The sequence below is a fragment of the Salmo salar genome, chromosome ssa15 (assembly GCF_905237065.1).
Source record: "Salmo salar chromosome ssa15, Ssal_v3.1, whole genome shotgun sequence".
Lineage (NCBI taxonomy): Eukaryota > Metazoa > Chordata > Actinopteri > Salmoniformes > Salmonidae > Salmo > Salmo salar.
Window position 1 is genome coordinate 17706126 of NC_059456.1, and position 16157 is coordinate 17722282.

The 16157-nt window shown below is 44.4% G+C and overlaps 1 protein-coding gene across 3 annotated transcripts in view; it reads right to left on the reverse strand.

Moving 5' to 3' along the window:
• Window positions 1–11161: 11161 nt before the first annotated feature.
• ccm2 (CCM2 scaffold protein) overlaps window positions 11162–16157 on the reverse strand; it is a 31625-nt gene continuing 26629 nt past the window's right edge. For all 3 annotated transcript variants that reach the window (XM_045695511.1, XM_045695513.1, XM_045695512.1), the window contains exons 9-10: window positions 14598–14736; window positions 11162–14099 (exon numbers count right to left, since the gene is read on the reverse strand). In XM_045695511.1, the coding sequence (XP_045551467.1) occupies window positions 13801–14099; window positions 14598–14736 (438 nt within the window). In that variant the 3' untranslated portion in view covers window positions 11162–13800. The remainder of the gene's footprint in view (window positions 14100–14597; window positions 14737–16157) is intronic.

Below are 16157 nucleotides of genomic sequence, written 5' to 3' on the forward strand. Positions count from 1 at the left end.
GTTTTATTAACCAAACTGCAGTAAATATCAAAACAAATAACACATCAGGCGTTAGGGTAATTAATAACATTCAACAGGGTTTCGTGAGAAAAGTTCAACGTGTCGTCACACTGTAGGATTTCTTTTTCCAAAGAGCATTTAGAATGTTAGAACAGCTGTAACTACAGCACTAGTGTCAGAATGACTATCCTCCTTCTCAGGAACACCATATTCATTCATTCATTCATTCATGGGTTTTCTTCCTGAGAGTCTGGCCCACACGTCTCTCTCAACCTCTACGTGGTCGGGATGTCACACGCTGTGGTCTTTATCAAGGTCTTTATCAAACTGGATACCAGGGTTATGTCGTCTCCAGAAGGTTTGGTCTTACACGATGCATACATTTCACTTGTACACTCATTTCATCCGTGCCGAAAGATTGATGGTCTGGATATAGGTCATCATATTCCACTACACACCACTACCCAAGAACACCTGGATTTCCCAACTGGGTTTTTGTCCACAGATTGTGGATTTCTCTCATTGGCTGGATGTTCTGGAGGAGCCAGGACCTTCCTGCCTGAAACTGAAGTGCTGTGTGTTAAATGCCCGCTGTTTGGTTTTCTTATTCCTCCCCTCTGTTCTCCACTGTTTACGTTTCTGATGCTGGTCTCTGTCACTTAAATCACTGATCTTTTTCTTTTTTCCCCTGCCTCAATATTTATTTTCCATCTCTGACGCTCTCTCTCTCTCTCTCTCTGAAGGGATTGTTCCCATTTTTCTGGGTCTGCATTTTTGACATGCTCAACACTTTGTCTTTCTGCTGCCGGTGGGGGTGCCATCATTCCCTAGATGTTTCAATGGATAACGTTAAATCAAAGATGTTTAGAATATATACAAGTATATACTATAATCCTTGAGTAATTTAGGATCTAGAGTGAGTTAAAGGAACAACTGAAGTTAAGAGCGTTGCCCAACTCTCTAACCACTATATTGTTATGGGTTAAAGTATAATTTTGACGGTTTAAAGTATAATTTTGATGGGTTAAAGTATTATTTTGATAAGTACTAGTTTTCCATCTTTATTTCGTGTAACGGGGTTGAGTTTGTCAGCTCAACGATCCCCACGTGACTTAAAAAACCCCAACAAATTACAGATATAAAAGAATGCGATGACTTGTCTGTTTCTGTACCATGCAGTGTAAAAATGGTTGAATGATGTCACTTCCTGTTAATGATGACACATAAGGGTGGATTGACCATTTTTATTGTCAGAGTTTGGTTGGAGTGATGGGGTTGAGTGTAGGCTGAGGGACAGAGCTAAATTGTGTGATTTTAATCAATAATCATGGATTTACTTGATAAAAAAATACTTTCTCAACAAAAGAACACAAATATATGTTTGCATTAATGGCAAAAGTAATTATGTGCACATTTTGAATATTAATTTCCCAAGTAAAAAAAATGTGTGAAACGCCTGGGGACATGACACAATTCTTAGTGTCATGGGGGGGGGGGGTATAGAAATGTTTAATTTCCACATTTATACAGAAAAACGATCTGAGCCTTGCTGTTGGAAAAACCCCAGTGTTCGTCTTTTGGCTGTTGCAGATGCACCTCCCCTGACTTCACTTCCGACTGTGATCTACAGTCAGATTCGTTAGGCTTACCGCTCGAACACACCCACTGACACTGGTTGGTCTGACTGGCGGCGAGGCGCCGACTGACTGACTGGCGGCGAGGCTCCGACTGACTGGCAGCGAGGTGCTGACTGACTGGTTGTGAGGTGTCGTTGCCATGGGGGGGAGAGGAGATTGTGAATAGTAAAATCTGGGATAAGAAAAAGAACCAAGCGGTCCCTTGCTGTAGTAAACAGCTAACTGAAGGTTGGGACTGGAGAAATTCACATTCATACATTGGACGGACGGACAGAAGGATGGCTAGACAGCCAGCCAGTCAGAGGACATCGCGGTTATATAAACCCCTCTGGATCAGATATCCATTCACAGTCGATGCTTCATCAGCTCCGTACCAGACACCAACGTACAGCAGCTACTGCAACAGAATATAATGTCAACATTATGCTGTCGAGCAAACGAGTCTATTGGTCAAGGAAGCATACAGGAGGTACTCGTTAGGCAGACAGTTGGTCAGTGAATTGAAACCATGGGCAAATATAAATATTATTCAGTTGTCTGAAATCAAAAAAATGTACAAAAATGTTTGGTCCTTGTAAAGACTTGGAATATAACCTGAACTGAGTATCAGAATGGCACCATATTCCTTTATACACTGAGTCAACATTATTAACAACCGCGTTGACTCGAACGCTTCCCACAAATTGGTTGGATCCAGGGATTAAAAAACAACAAAAAGAGTCATTGTACGCTGACCATTCATGTTTTATTTTAAATCTGCAATCTGGATCCTTCCACATCCTCATAGAGGATCTAGGTAATTTTGTTTAACCTCTCTGGGTTATAACTGAATTTTGATATGTGCACCATATTACGTATTGGATCGCAAAAAAAACAAAAAAACTACTTTTACATTATATTATAGTACTGTAGTTTAACAATAAAATGGTCCTACTCTGTATTCATACCCTGAAAGAAAGAAATTCTCACTACAATACATTGTAATTGAAAGTTAGCAAAAACAGATGATCTTGCTACCATGGAATGGACAACACCTGTCTATTTGTGGAAAAGTCACCCTGATTAACTCTTAAGTAAATAGACAAACTGGGATATGACTAATGGCTGCAACTACACCAAATAATTTGTATTTCCAAATTATATGAGCGAAAAATATTCCACAAACCAGACCAGATTAAACGGGCCTATCTACAGGGCATTTAGAAAGTATTCAGACCCCTTGACTTTTTCCACATTTTATTACGTTACAGCCTTATTCTAAAATTGATTCAATTGTTGTTTTTTTCATCATCAATTTTCCTCATAGTCAAGGGGTCAGAATACTTTACGAATGCACTGTATATAATGAATCTGAATTTGGAGGGAAGAAATGATTAAACATTAAAGCATTAGACCTCTCACTAAAGGCTTCAGTAATAAAAAAAACAATACATAAATTCAAACTGGTTCTCTAGTAGATTAGTAAGGACGTCTCACCCCGTGTTGGGATTTTTCCCCCCTTTATTCAGATTACAAACTCAAATATTCGGTTATTTGAATCTTTTTTTTTTTTTTATGCCGTAGAAAATTGGTTTCAATTTCAGTTTAATCCACCAGAAAAAAACAGAACAAATATACCGATTGATAAAAACATTTTTTGGGGGAATAAAAAAATGATACGTTTTTTTTCTTCTTTTTAAAAGAAAATCTTTGTAAATATAAATAGGACTGGTGGAATTGTCACACATGGAAATGTCTGCTCTAAAATTACAACCAACTGATTGCAGCATTTTAGCCCCAAAAAATGGAGAAGACAAGTAGAAGGAGGAGAAGGTAAGGAACTTGCCCGTCGGCCCTACATTAAAAGACCAAGATTGGTTAATCACATTTTTTTTTTTTGGGGGGGGGGATACATAAAAAAGTATACCGGTTACACAACTGTTTAAAAGTTTAGGGTCACTTACAAATGTCTTGTTTTTTAAAGAAAAGCTAATTTTTGTCCATTTAAAATAACATCAAATTGATCAGTAATACAGTGTCGACATTGTTAATGTTATAAATTACTATTACTTCTTTAATCAGTACAACAGTTTTCAGCTGTGATAACATAATAGTAAAAGGGTTTTCTAATGATCAATTAGCCTTTTAAAATGATAAACTTGGATTAGCTAACACAACGTGCCATTGGAACTCAGGAGTGATGTTTGCTGATAATGGGCCTCTGTACGCCTATGTAGATATTCCATTAAAAATCAGCCGTTTCCAGCTACAATAGTCATTTACAACATTAACAATGTCTACACTGTATTTCTGATACATTTGATGTTTATTTTAAATGGACCAAAAATGAGCTTTTCTTTCAAAAACAAGGACATTTCTAAAGTGACTCCAAACTTTTGAACGGTGACGTATATTTACGAATAAAAAGAAGGACAGCTGCCCTACATGGTTTATGAACTGATACACCAAAAATAAAAATGATATTTAAAATTATACAAAATTCTTGCATCCAATACAATGTTATGTATATGAGGAGGGGTACAACCATCCCAGAGACAAAATCATTAGATCCCTTGTTTTGGTACTGCCCATATGTATAATGAACTAAAATATAAACACAACACGTAACAATTTCATAGATTTTTACTGAGTTAAAGTTCATATAAGGAAATCAGTCAATTTAAATAAATTCATTCAGCCCTAATCTATGGATTTCACATGACTGGGAATACAGATATGCATCTGTTGGTCACTGATCATTAAAAGATTAAAAATAAATGTGCTTCAGGATGTCGTCACGGAATTTGTTGTGCAATCAAACTGCCAGAGAGAAAACGTAATTTGTGTTTGTAATCTGTAATTTATGCCTGCCCATACCATAAACCCCACCGTCACCAGGGGGCACTCTGTTCACAACATTTACATTTACGTCATTTAGCAGACGCTCTTATCCAGAGCGATTTACAAATTGGTGCATTCACCTTATGATATCCAGTAGAACAACCACTTTACAATAGTACATCTATATCTTTTTTTTGGGGGGGGGGTTAGAAGGATTACTATATCCTATCCTAGGTATTCCTTAAAGAGGTGGGGTTTCAGGGTTCTCCGGAAGGTGGTGATTGCCTCCGCTGTCCTGGCGTCGTGAGGGAGCTTGTTCCACCATTGGGGTGCCAGGGCAGCGAACAGTTTTGACTGGGCTGAGCGGGAACTGTGCTTCCGCAGAGGTAGGGGGGCGAGCAGGCCAGAGGTGGATGAACGCAGTGCCCTTGTTTGGGTGTAGGGCCTGATCAGAGCCTGAAGGTACGGAGGTGCCGTTCCCCTCACAGCTCCGTAGGCAAGCACCATGGTCTTGTAGCGGATGCGAGCTTCAACTGGAAGCCAGTGGAGTGTGCGGAGGAGCGGGGTAGAGTGTGCGGAGGAGCGGGGTGGAGTGTGCGGAGGAGCGGGGTGGAGTGTGCGGAGGAGCGGGGGACGTGAGACAACTTGGGAAGGTTGAACACTAGACGTTGACATCAGCAAACCGCTCGTCCACACGACGCCATACACGTGGGTCTGCGGTTGTGAGGCCGGTTGGACATAAGACAATTTATGGTAGAAAAAAAATGAACATTAAATTCTCTACACTGTGGATTTAACAAGTGACATCAATAAGGGATCATAGTTTTTCACCTGGACAGTCTCATGGAAAGAGCAGGTGTTCTTAATGTTTTGTTCACTCAGTTTATAGTTCTATTTGTGTTGGGGTGTGTTAAAACATGTTTTATATACTCTTGGGTTTCCAACCTCATCTGCACACCTTTTTACCTTGTTTTTTTAATGGAACTGATTGTCTTTCACTTGTCTTGTTTATGTTAATACACCAAACTAGTGTAAGATTTTCAAGTTGTCCCCATGCCAGTCTTCTGTCCCCTGTCCTCCATGCCAGTCCCCTATTCTCCATGCCTTTCCCCTGTCCTCCATGCCAGTCCCCAGTCCTCATGCCAGTCCCCAGTCCTCATGCCAGTCCTCTGTCCCCATGCCAGTCCCCTGTCCTCTGTCCCCATGACAGTCCCCTGTCCCTATGCCAGTCCCCTGTCCTCTGTCCCCATGCCAGTCCCCTGTCCCCATGCCAGTCTCCTGTCCTCTGTCCCCATGCCAGTCTCCTGTCCCCATGCCAGTCTCCTGTCCCCATGCCAGTCTCCTGTCCCCTGTCCCCATGCCAGTCCCCCGTCCCCATGCCAGTCTCCTGTCCCCATGCCAGTCTCCTGTCCCCTGTCCCCATGCCAGTCCCCCGTCCCCATGCCAGTCTCCTGTCCTCCGTCCCCATGCCAGTCTCCTGTCCTCTGTCCCCATGCCAGTCCCCTGTCCCCATGCCAGTCTCCTGTCCCCTGTCCCCATGCCAGTCTCCTGTCCCCTGTCCCCATGCCAGTCTCCTGTCCTCCGTCCCCATGCCAGTCTCCTGTCCCCTGTCCCCATGCCAGACTCCTGTCCCCATGCCAGTCTCCTGTCCTCTGTCCCCATGCCTGTCCCCATGCCAGTCCTCTGTCCCCATGCCAGTCCCCTGTCCTCTGTCCCCATGCCAGCATCCTGTCCTCTGTCCCCATGCCAGTCTCCAGCTCCCTGTCCCCATGCCAGTCTCCAGCTCCCTGTCCCCATGCCTGTCCTCTGTCCCCATGCCAGGCTCCTGTCCTCTGTCCCCATGCCAGGCCCCTGTCCTCTGTCCCCATGCCAGCCCCTGTCCTCTGTCCCCATGCCAGGCCCCTGTCCTCTGTCCCCATGCCAGGCCCCTGTCCTCTGTCCCCATGCCAGGCCCCTGTCCTCTGTCCCCCATGCCAGGCCCCTGTCCTCTTTCCCCATGCCAGGCCCCTGTCCCCATGCCAGTCCCCTGTCCTCTGTCCCCATGCCAGTCCCCTGTCCTCTGTCCCCCATGCCAGTCCCCTGTCCTCCATGCCAGTCCCCTGTCCTCCATGCCAGTCCCCTGTCCTCCATGCCAGTCCCCTGTCCCCCATGCCAGTCCCCTGTCCCCCATGCCAGTCCCCTGTCCCCATGCCAGTCCTCTGTCCCCATGCCAGTCCTCTGTCCCCATGCCAACCTCCTGTCCTTCTAATCCTTACATACCTCTGAAGTCAGTCAGCTAAACACTACTGGTATAAAATTATAATCTGGACCTCCAATCCAGGTCAACAGCTTTTTATTGAACTTGTTTCTTTCCCTTTAAAATCAGGGACTGAAAAGCAGCAGTAATCCGGACCTCGTAGACATAGGGTAAGATTTAAATCCCCCTGCACTACACTGGGGAAGAAACACACTGCCTTAACTGTGAATGGTAAGACCACCAGGGAGCTAACGTACAGGCCAATCAATCCCCCTGTTGGTCCCGTGTGGCTCAGTTGGTAGAGCATGGTGTTTGCAACGCCAGGGTTGTGGGTTCGATTCACACGGGGGACCAGTACGGGGAAGAAAAAAAAACAATGTATGAAATGTATGTATTCACTACTGTAAGTCGCTCTGGATAAGAGCGTCTGCTAAATGACTAAAATGTAAAATGTAAAAAAATGGTTAGAAGCTCAATATTGACAAAGTGAAGATAGGATCATATATTAGTAATAGCCAAAGACAACTCCTGTATGTTAAAGTATATGTTATTTAATAACGCAACAGCTGTACAGTACAGTTCAGAATGACATCATCACAAGGGGACAGAGACTGGGCAGTAGAAGCTACTGTATGTCTATGTCCCAAAATGGCACCCTATTCTCTATATAGTGTACTACTTTAGACCAGGACCCATTGGGGTTGGTATATAATATACTACTTTAGACCAGGGCCCATAGGGGTTGGTATACAGTATACTACTTTAGACCAGGGCCCATAGGGGTTGGTATATAGTATACTACTTTAGACCAGGACCCTTAGGGGTTGGTATATAGTATACTACTTTAGACCAGGGCCCTTAGGGGTTGGTATATAGTATACTACTTTAGACCAGGGCCCATAGGGGTTGGTATATAGTATACTACTTTAGACCAGGACCCATAGGGGTTGGTATATAGTATACTACTTTAGACCAGGACCCATAGGGGTTGGTATATAGTATACTACTTTAGACCAGGGCCCATAGGGGCTGGTATATAGTATACTACTTTAGACCAGGGCCCATAGGGCTGGTATATAGTATACTACTTTAGACCAGGACCCATAGGGGTTGGTATATAGTATACTACTTTAGACCAGGACCCATAGGGGTTGGTATATAGTATACTACTTTAGACCAGGGCCCATAGGGGTTGGTATATGGTATACTACTTTAGACCAGGACCCATAGGGGTTGGTATATAGTATACTACTTTAGACCAGGACCCATAGGGGTTGGTATATAGCTGAGGTGCACAATTGCACTCGGACCTCGGCACATTTCTCATTAATAATTGTTAAATTAAAATACTGATGAAGCAACCTTTTTTTTTTCTGGCTCAGCGCAGCTGGGAGGGTCCCAGACAGCGGCCCATACTACTGTGTGTTGTCCAATCACGTGCGTTATTTAAAATCACTTCACGAAACTCAGCCAATCAAAGCGAATGTTTACAATGCATGTTAGGAGACTGATGTCAGAGAGAGAGAGAGAGACAGCGAGAGAAGCAAATGCGAGAGGAGAAATTATTGAATGGCGTGCCCCCCCAAAAAATCAGGAAAGTCGATACAGAATATCGAGCTTTCAAAGAGGAGTAGGGCAGACAAATATGCATTTATCCTTCCTGCAGCCAGTGTCAAACCCACTCTACCTGATATGTTCAGAGACCGCGGCTCTGATAAAAAAGTGCCAACGTGAAGCGCCACTAGGAGACAAAGTACAGATCTGTTGAGCGAACATATCCACAGCAGTCAGAGGTGAGGACACGCAAAAATAAACGATCTCAAAGCCCAGTATGATCGATCCACCAGAGTCCTCTCTCCCATGCATTCACTGCCCAACAACATGCAAACAAATGTTCACAAAAAAAAAAAAATAAATCGCTTGGATTTTTGGGTCAACACCAAAAGCCATTTTACTGACGGTGGGAGTGGTGGTGGAGTGCATGAATGCTGTTGCTGAAAACTTTACTTGACTGGTAAACATAAAAGACGAGCTGTGTGAAAAGATGAAGCAAATCCCAACGTCACGTGCAAGAAAGAGTGAAATACGAACGAGAGGACGTATTAACACAGTTTGATGAAGCGATACAGAGTACACCAGGCAGAGCATTATGCTGTTTGATGGATCTACTGATGTGAGTGATAATGACCAGCTTCTGGTGTAATGTTAGATTTTACCACACAGAGAAGAAGGAATTCTGTGAAGACATGTTAGGGGTAACACCACTCGAGACACATACAAGAGGAAAAAGGACATGTACATAAAGCCATAAAGTAGATGAAGAGAGAGAGGGGGACAGACCTAAAACAAGAGGCCTCTACCACCTCAGACTGGGTCCCCTGCCATGACAGGAAGAGAGAGAGGGGGACAGACCTAAAACAAGAGGCCTCTACCACCTCAGACAGGGTCCCCTGCCATGACAGGAAGAGAGAGAGGGGGACAGACCTAAAACAAGAGGCCTCTACCACCTCAGACTGGGTCCCCTGCCATGACAGGAAGAGAGAGAGGGGGACAGACCTAAAACAAGAGGCCTCTACCACCTCAGACAGGGTCCCCTGCCATGACAGGAAGAGAGAGAGGGGGACAGACCTAAAACAAGTGGTCTCTCCCACCTCAGACAGGGTCCCCTGCCATGACAGGAAGAGAGAGAGGGGGACAGACCTAAAACAAGAGGCCTCTACCACCTCAGACAGGGTCCCCTGCCATGACAGGAAGAGAGAGAGGGGGACAGACCTAAAACAAGTGGTCTCTACCACCTCAGACAGGGTCCCCTGCCATGACAGGAAGAGAGAGAGGAGCTTTGGCACAGCTGAAAGAGGACAATCCTGATCTCACAGCTTACCACTGTTGATCATTCATCAGTCTATCCCCCCCCCCATGCGCCAATCTGTCAGAAGAGTATGTTGAAATGATGAATACAATGATGAAACTCATCCACTTCCTCAGGGCATCATCCTCATCAACATCGTCCCGCTGAGAGAATTCCTGGAAAGAAGTTGAAAGGCAAATGACCTACTGCTGCACGACAACGTGAGACGGCTCAGTAAAAGCAGGGTGTTGAAACGCTTTTGGTCCATTCAAAAGGAGTTAATAGCTTTCCTAGTACAGCTCAGAAGGCAACAGAGTTTTCACTTTTTTTTTACAAGACGAGAGCAAAATGGATATTGTTGAATTTTTTTGGTCGACATCACACCTTTAATGAGCTCAACGTGAAACTACAGGGCAAGAACAATTCAGTTTGTGATTTGATGAAAATCTGTCCTCTCCTTCCATAGGAAACTGGAATGTGTTGAAGGAGACGGAGCACACTTCCCCAAAGTACAGGAACAGATTCAGGGTTAGAGAGATGTTTCTCCTCATGTTGACTTCATAGATATGCTGATTGTAAACGTCTGAAAAATCGCTTTGACAGCTTCAGCCTTTGGACAGTAGCTCCTTCTTCTAATTTGAGAATCCATTCCTCATCACAGATGTCAGAGGATTTTCAAAAAGGAGGTGACGACACAGACGTTCAAAGTGGACACATGCTGGATCTCTACAGATGGAACTGACTGATCTGCAAGCAAATGTTGCACTGAGAGAGCACTTTCATCTAACTGATCATGACCCTTCCTGGCAGCAGACTGTGTTCCCTGGTCTAACCAACCATGGCCCTGTCTGGCAGCAGGCTGTGTTCCCTGGTCTAACCAACCATGGCCCTGTCTGGCAGCAGGCTGTGTTCCCTGGTCTAACCAACCATGGCCCTGTCTGGCAGCAGGCTGTGTTCCCTGGTCTAACCAACCATGGCCCTGTCTGGCAGCAGGCTGTGTTCCCTGGTCTAACCAACCATGACCCTGTCTGGCAGCAGGCTGTGTTCCCTGGTCTAACCAACCATGACCCTGTCTGGCAGCAGGCTGTGTCAGAGACTGCGTTCCCTGGTCTAACCAACCATGGCCCTGTCTGGCAGCAGACTGCGTTCCCTGGTCTAACCAACCATGACCCTGTCTGGCAGCAGGCTGCGTTCCCTGGTCTAACCAACCATGACCCTGTCTGGCAGCAGGCTGTGTCAGAGACTGCGTTCCCTGGTCTAACCAACCATGACCCTGTCTGGCAGCAGGCTGTGTTCCCTGGTCTAACCAACCTTGACCCTGTCTGGCAGCAGGCTGTGTTCCCTGGTCTAATGTCTTGTTGTGTGACGATGCAGTCTTGTTGTGTGACGATGCAGTCTTGTTGCGTGACGATGCAGTCTTGTTGCGTGACGATGCAGTCTTGTTGCGTGACGATGCAGTCTTGTTGCGTGACGATGCAGTCTTGTTGCGTGACGATGCAGTCTTGTTTTGCTTGAAATGAGAACATTTGTGATAGACCTACTTTTATTTATGATTAGCCTGCATATTTATGTTTAATGTGTCTGCATTGAAAATGTGCAATAAATATTGTTGAAATGTTATTGAAATGCAGTACTTTGTTTATTAGCTATACATATACAAGAGCTACATATGACCCCAAATCATAGCGCACGTTAGACATTTTAATGGTTTGGACCTTTAGGGGGGAAAAAAACGTTAGCCACTGGACCTCTTTGAATTCTAACTGTGCACCTCTGGTATATAGTATACTACTTTAGACCAGGACCCATAGGGGTTGGTATATAGTATACTACTTTAGACCAGGACCCATAGGGGTTGGTATATAGTATACTACTTTAGACCAGGACCCTTAGGGGTTGGTATATAGTATACTACTTTAGACCAGGGCCCATAGGGGTTGGTATATAGTATACTACTTTAGACCAGGGCCCATAGGGGTTGGTATATAGTATACTACTTTAGACCAGGGCCCATAGGGGTTGGTATATAGTATACTACTTTAGACCAGGGCCCATAGGGGTTGGTATATAGTATACTACTTTAGTGCCACTTAGATCTGAAGACACAATGACTGGTGATCGGGGAAGAAGGTCAGAGAGGAGAAACACCACAATGATCGACGGACGCCATTTCATTTTCCAGACGATTCTACATGTTGAATCGTCACCTTTTTTCAACGCCCAGCAGGTGATCTACTGTGCATGGCTGAATATAAGGTTAATTTGGTCTGTCTGCGCTATGAGAAGAGATTGGGTATGGAATTGTCAAATCAGCCAGTAACTGGCTTTGTCAGATATGTTCTCCATCCAGATATTCTGAATGGGAGTTCAGTTTTACAATACAAAGTCACATTTTATCAACAGTTGTCGTTGACTGAGATAAGACAAAAGTAAACGTTAATAGAAAACGCTAGGCTAAGGCTAACTGCTAGGCTAAGGCTCAGGCTAAATGCTAGGCTAAGTGTAAAACATAAATCCACAACAAAATAATACAAGTAAATAAAACAAAGTCCCGAACACCAGAGAGCACTCTACTTCCTATTTAGTGCACTACTTTTGACGAGTGCCCATAAAGCTCTGGTCAAAAGTAGTGCACTAAATAAGGAATAGGGTGCATTTGGAACATATATATATATATATATATATAAAAAAAAAGGAAAGCAGTAAATATGCAGAGTAGGAGAAAATACTTGGTGGATTAAGTTAACCCGTCCCAGAGTGGATTTCCGCAGCCCGCCGAAATCATATCAGCATAATACAAAAAAAATCCTCATCAACATCCTTCAGTTTAAACTAGAGATTTCTGTTTCCTTACATTGGATGCATCTTAATCCTAAACATCCGTCGACGTCGCACTTCCAAATCCGTTTTGCTCTACGACCCCCCCTACAAGCCTCGTCTGAACACGTACATGTCGGTTGTTTTGCCTCACAAGACTCGTCTGAACGTCCCCTGGTACCAGTTTTATAAAAAATGAATGGAAGTATATATGGAGACAGTTTAGTGCCAAAAATAAGGTGTCAAAAACATGTAATAAAATTGAAATTAAAAAAGGTTCCTGATCTTTCTTATATCTCGCAGATATCAAACAGACTTCCTTTAGATTTTTTTATTTTTATACTATCTGTCGTTCCATGTAGTGAATCTGTTATTCAATGTGTTTGTTTGTGGCTAACAGCAGTAAGGCCAAATTCACTGTTTCATCAAATACTTTTTATATATTTTTCTTTATACTTTCAAGGGATCTTAAAATTCAGAAAATCAAATAAGCTAAATGTCATTTGGTATGACCTTCTTAAAACAATTCCACACGTTAGCTGAGTAGAACCCCACCTGGCCCCCAGTCTTAAACAGGGCTGAGACTGTAGAAGGTTAATGATTAACCTTAAAGAACACATATTAGTTAGAAATACAGGCTAACTACTACAAACATGAACCTAAGTCATTATAAAATATTCAATATTCTGTGTCCAGGCACATCTTCAGGTGCACGTCTCAAATGGCACCCCTTTATTTCCTGTACAGCGCACCCACAGACTCTGATTGGCCGTGTTCCAGAGCATCAAAAGCGTGTTGTATGAAGGGAAAAATTGCGACTGACTTGACCTACATATAACATTGAGGTAATTTTTAAATGACCTAAAAGGTGATTTGTAGATCAGTCGGCCTCGACTCGCCTTTAAAGTCGGCTGCAAATGTCAAACGCACCCATTGTGAAGCGAGACACCAGAGCATTGTGGGTATTCGTTATGGCTGCCCTCAGGGGGGTGACTCAGCTTCATCCTTGTCACTGATGGCAGATACTGCCAATAACGATAAAAACAAAAAAGAGACTTAAAAAGCTGCCATTCACTCAGTTAGTAAAAACCAATACGAATGGGTCAATAACGTTTTCTTTGAACGGCCGAGCGGATTGGTCCACTGGCTCATACTGAAAGCTGATTGGCCACGCTGGCTCACACTGAAAGCTGATTGGCCACAATGCACAGCATGTCATCATCAAGGGGTTGGATCTGGGCTGGCTGGATCGTCCTCTCTGTTGGTTCAGGACGAGTAGGGACTAGGGGGGAATGAGTTAGGGCATAGGGAGAAGGGGTTAGGGTCTAGAGTGTGACCCCTCTTGGTCCATACTGCAGCACAGTCTCGATGGTAGGGAGTAGGGTCTGGGGGGGGGGTAGGGCATCACCCTCTCTCCCAGACTCGAGGCAAGGGGTTAGAGGCTAGGGTGTGACCCCTTCTTGGTCCATACTAACGCCCAGAGCCTCTATATCATTACTGATATCAGAGATCATGCGGTCCCACTCGTCTCCTTCGGAGGGCACCAGCCCCTCCTCAGACCCAGCCCCGTCCCCTCCCGCCGCCCCGTTCCCATTGGTGGTTGAGTCCGAGGCGGAGCTGGCGGTGCGGCGGTAGCGTCCGAAGCTGTCAGTGATGATGCCACGGCCGTCCTTAACACCGATGGTCTCCAGGAAGTTCTCAAAGTGTTGGCTGTCCTTCTCTGGGATGAACGGCCTCAGACCTGGGTGGACATGGGATCGTAAGGGGGGGGGGAAGGACAATGCACAGACAGTCTGAATCACAGAACCAGGGCTTTTTTTTTTTTTTTTACAAGGAGCCAAAGAAATTTAGCAGCACAATGAAAATTATTTTAGGTATTAAAGAGTCCCTCATTTCTCTAGACTCACTGCTGCTCCTAAATTAACAATCCAGGGCACACAGCACATATTTAGGCACATATGGGATTAAAATGGTCCCACTGTTAAACCCTGAGAGCCTTGTGTCAACTGAAAATAGTGCAGACTCATTTCCCAGTCAAGCTGAAACAGCAGGGTCCTGTTCAATAAGGCACAACGTAGCAAAAACAGGGATTGGGAAACACAAAATAAGCATTCTCATTGGTCAAGCTCAGGTAAAAATCTCCCGTTCGTTTCACAACTGTTTCCTGCTGCTCGGCCTCTGAACACAGCCCAGGTTTGACCTTTCACCCTGTGACCCCGATACAGGAAGTGGTTCTCACCCAGTAGGAGGAACTTCCTGCTGTCCCCGTAGAGCTGGCGAAGGTTTATACAGAACTCATGGACGGACGCTCCGTTACGGTACTCATGAAGAAGAGTAGCAAACTGCTGGATCTCCTGAGACGACAACTTGGTACGCAACTTAAAGAGGAAAAGAGGGGGGAGGGAGAGAGAGAGGGGAGGGAGAGAGGAGAGAGAAAAGGGGGGAAGAGAGAGAAAAGGGGGGAAGAGAGAGAAAAGGGGGGGAGAGAGAAAAGGAGGGGAGAGAGAAAAAAGGAGGGGAGAGAGAGAAAAGGAGGGGAGAGAGAGAAAAGGAGGGGAGAGAGAGAAAAGGAGGGGAGAGAGAGAAAAGGAGGGGAGAGAGAGAAAAGGGGGGAAGGAGAGAGAAAAGGGGAGAAGGAGAGAAAAGGGGGGAGGGAGAGAAAAGGGGGAGAGGGGAAGGGAAAAAGGTTAGAGAAAAATAAAATGAGAAAGCAGCTGTACCTATTTTATAGATCATCAAAGCCACAACCTCATACATCAAATGTCACATGCGCCAAACACAACAGGTGTGGACCTTATCGTGAAATGCTTACTTACAAGCCCTTAACCAACAACGCAGTTCAAGAAATAAGAGTTAAGATATTTACTAAATAAACTAAAGTAAAAAATTAAATAACAATAACGGTGGCTAGAGTGGCAAGAAAAAGTATGTGAACCCTTTGGAATTATTTGGATTTCTGCATAAATTGGCCATAAAATTTGATCTGATCTTCATCTAAGTAACAACAATACACAAACGCAGTCTACTTAAACTAATAAAACAAACAATTATATGTTTTAATACCTTTATTAAACACACTGTGTAAACATTTACAGTGCAGGGTGGAAAAAGTATGTGAACCCTTGGATTTAATAACTGGTTGACCCTCCTTTGGAAGCAATAACCTCAACCAAACGTTTTCTGTAGTTGCGGATCTGACCTGCACAACGGTCAGGAGGAATTTTAGACCATTCCTCTTTACAAAACTGTTTCAGTTCAGCAATATTCTTGGGATGTCTGGTGTGAACTGCTCTTCAGGTCATGCAACAGCATCTCAAATCGGGTTGAGGTCAGGACTAGGCGACTCCAGAAGGCGTATTTTCTTCTGTTGAAGCCATTCTGTTGTTGATTTACTTCTGTCTTCTGGGTGATGTCCTGTTGAGCTTCAATTTGTGGACAGATCGCCTTACATTCTCCTGCAAAATGTCTTGATAAACTTGGAAAATCTGTCGATGTTAGCAAGCTGTCCAGGCCCTGAGGCAGCAAAGCAGCCCCAAACCATGATGCTCCCTCCACCATACTTTACAGTTGGGATGAGGTTTTGATGTTGGTGTGCTGAGTCTTTTCTCCACGTAGTGTTGTGTGTTCCTTCCAAACAACTCAACTTTAGTTTCATCTCTCCACAGAATATTTTGCCAGAAGCGCTGTGGAACGTCCAGGTGCTCTTTTGCGAAATTCAGACGTGCAGCAATGTTTTCTTTGGACAGCAGTGGCTTCTTCCGTGGTGTCCTCCCATGAACACTACTCTTGTTTAGTGTTT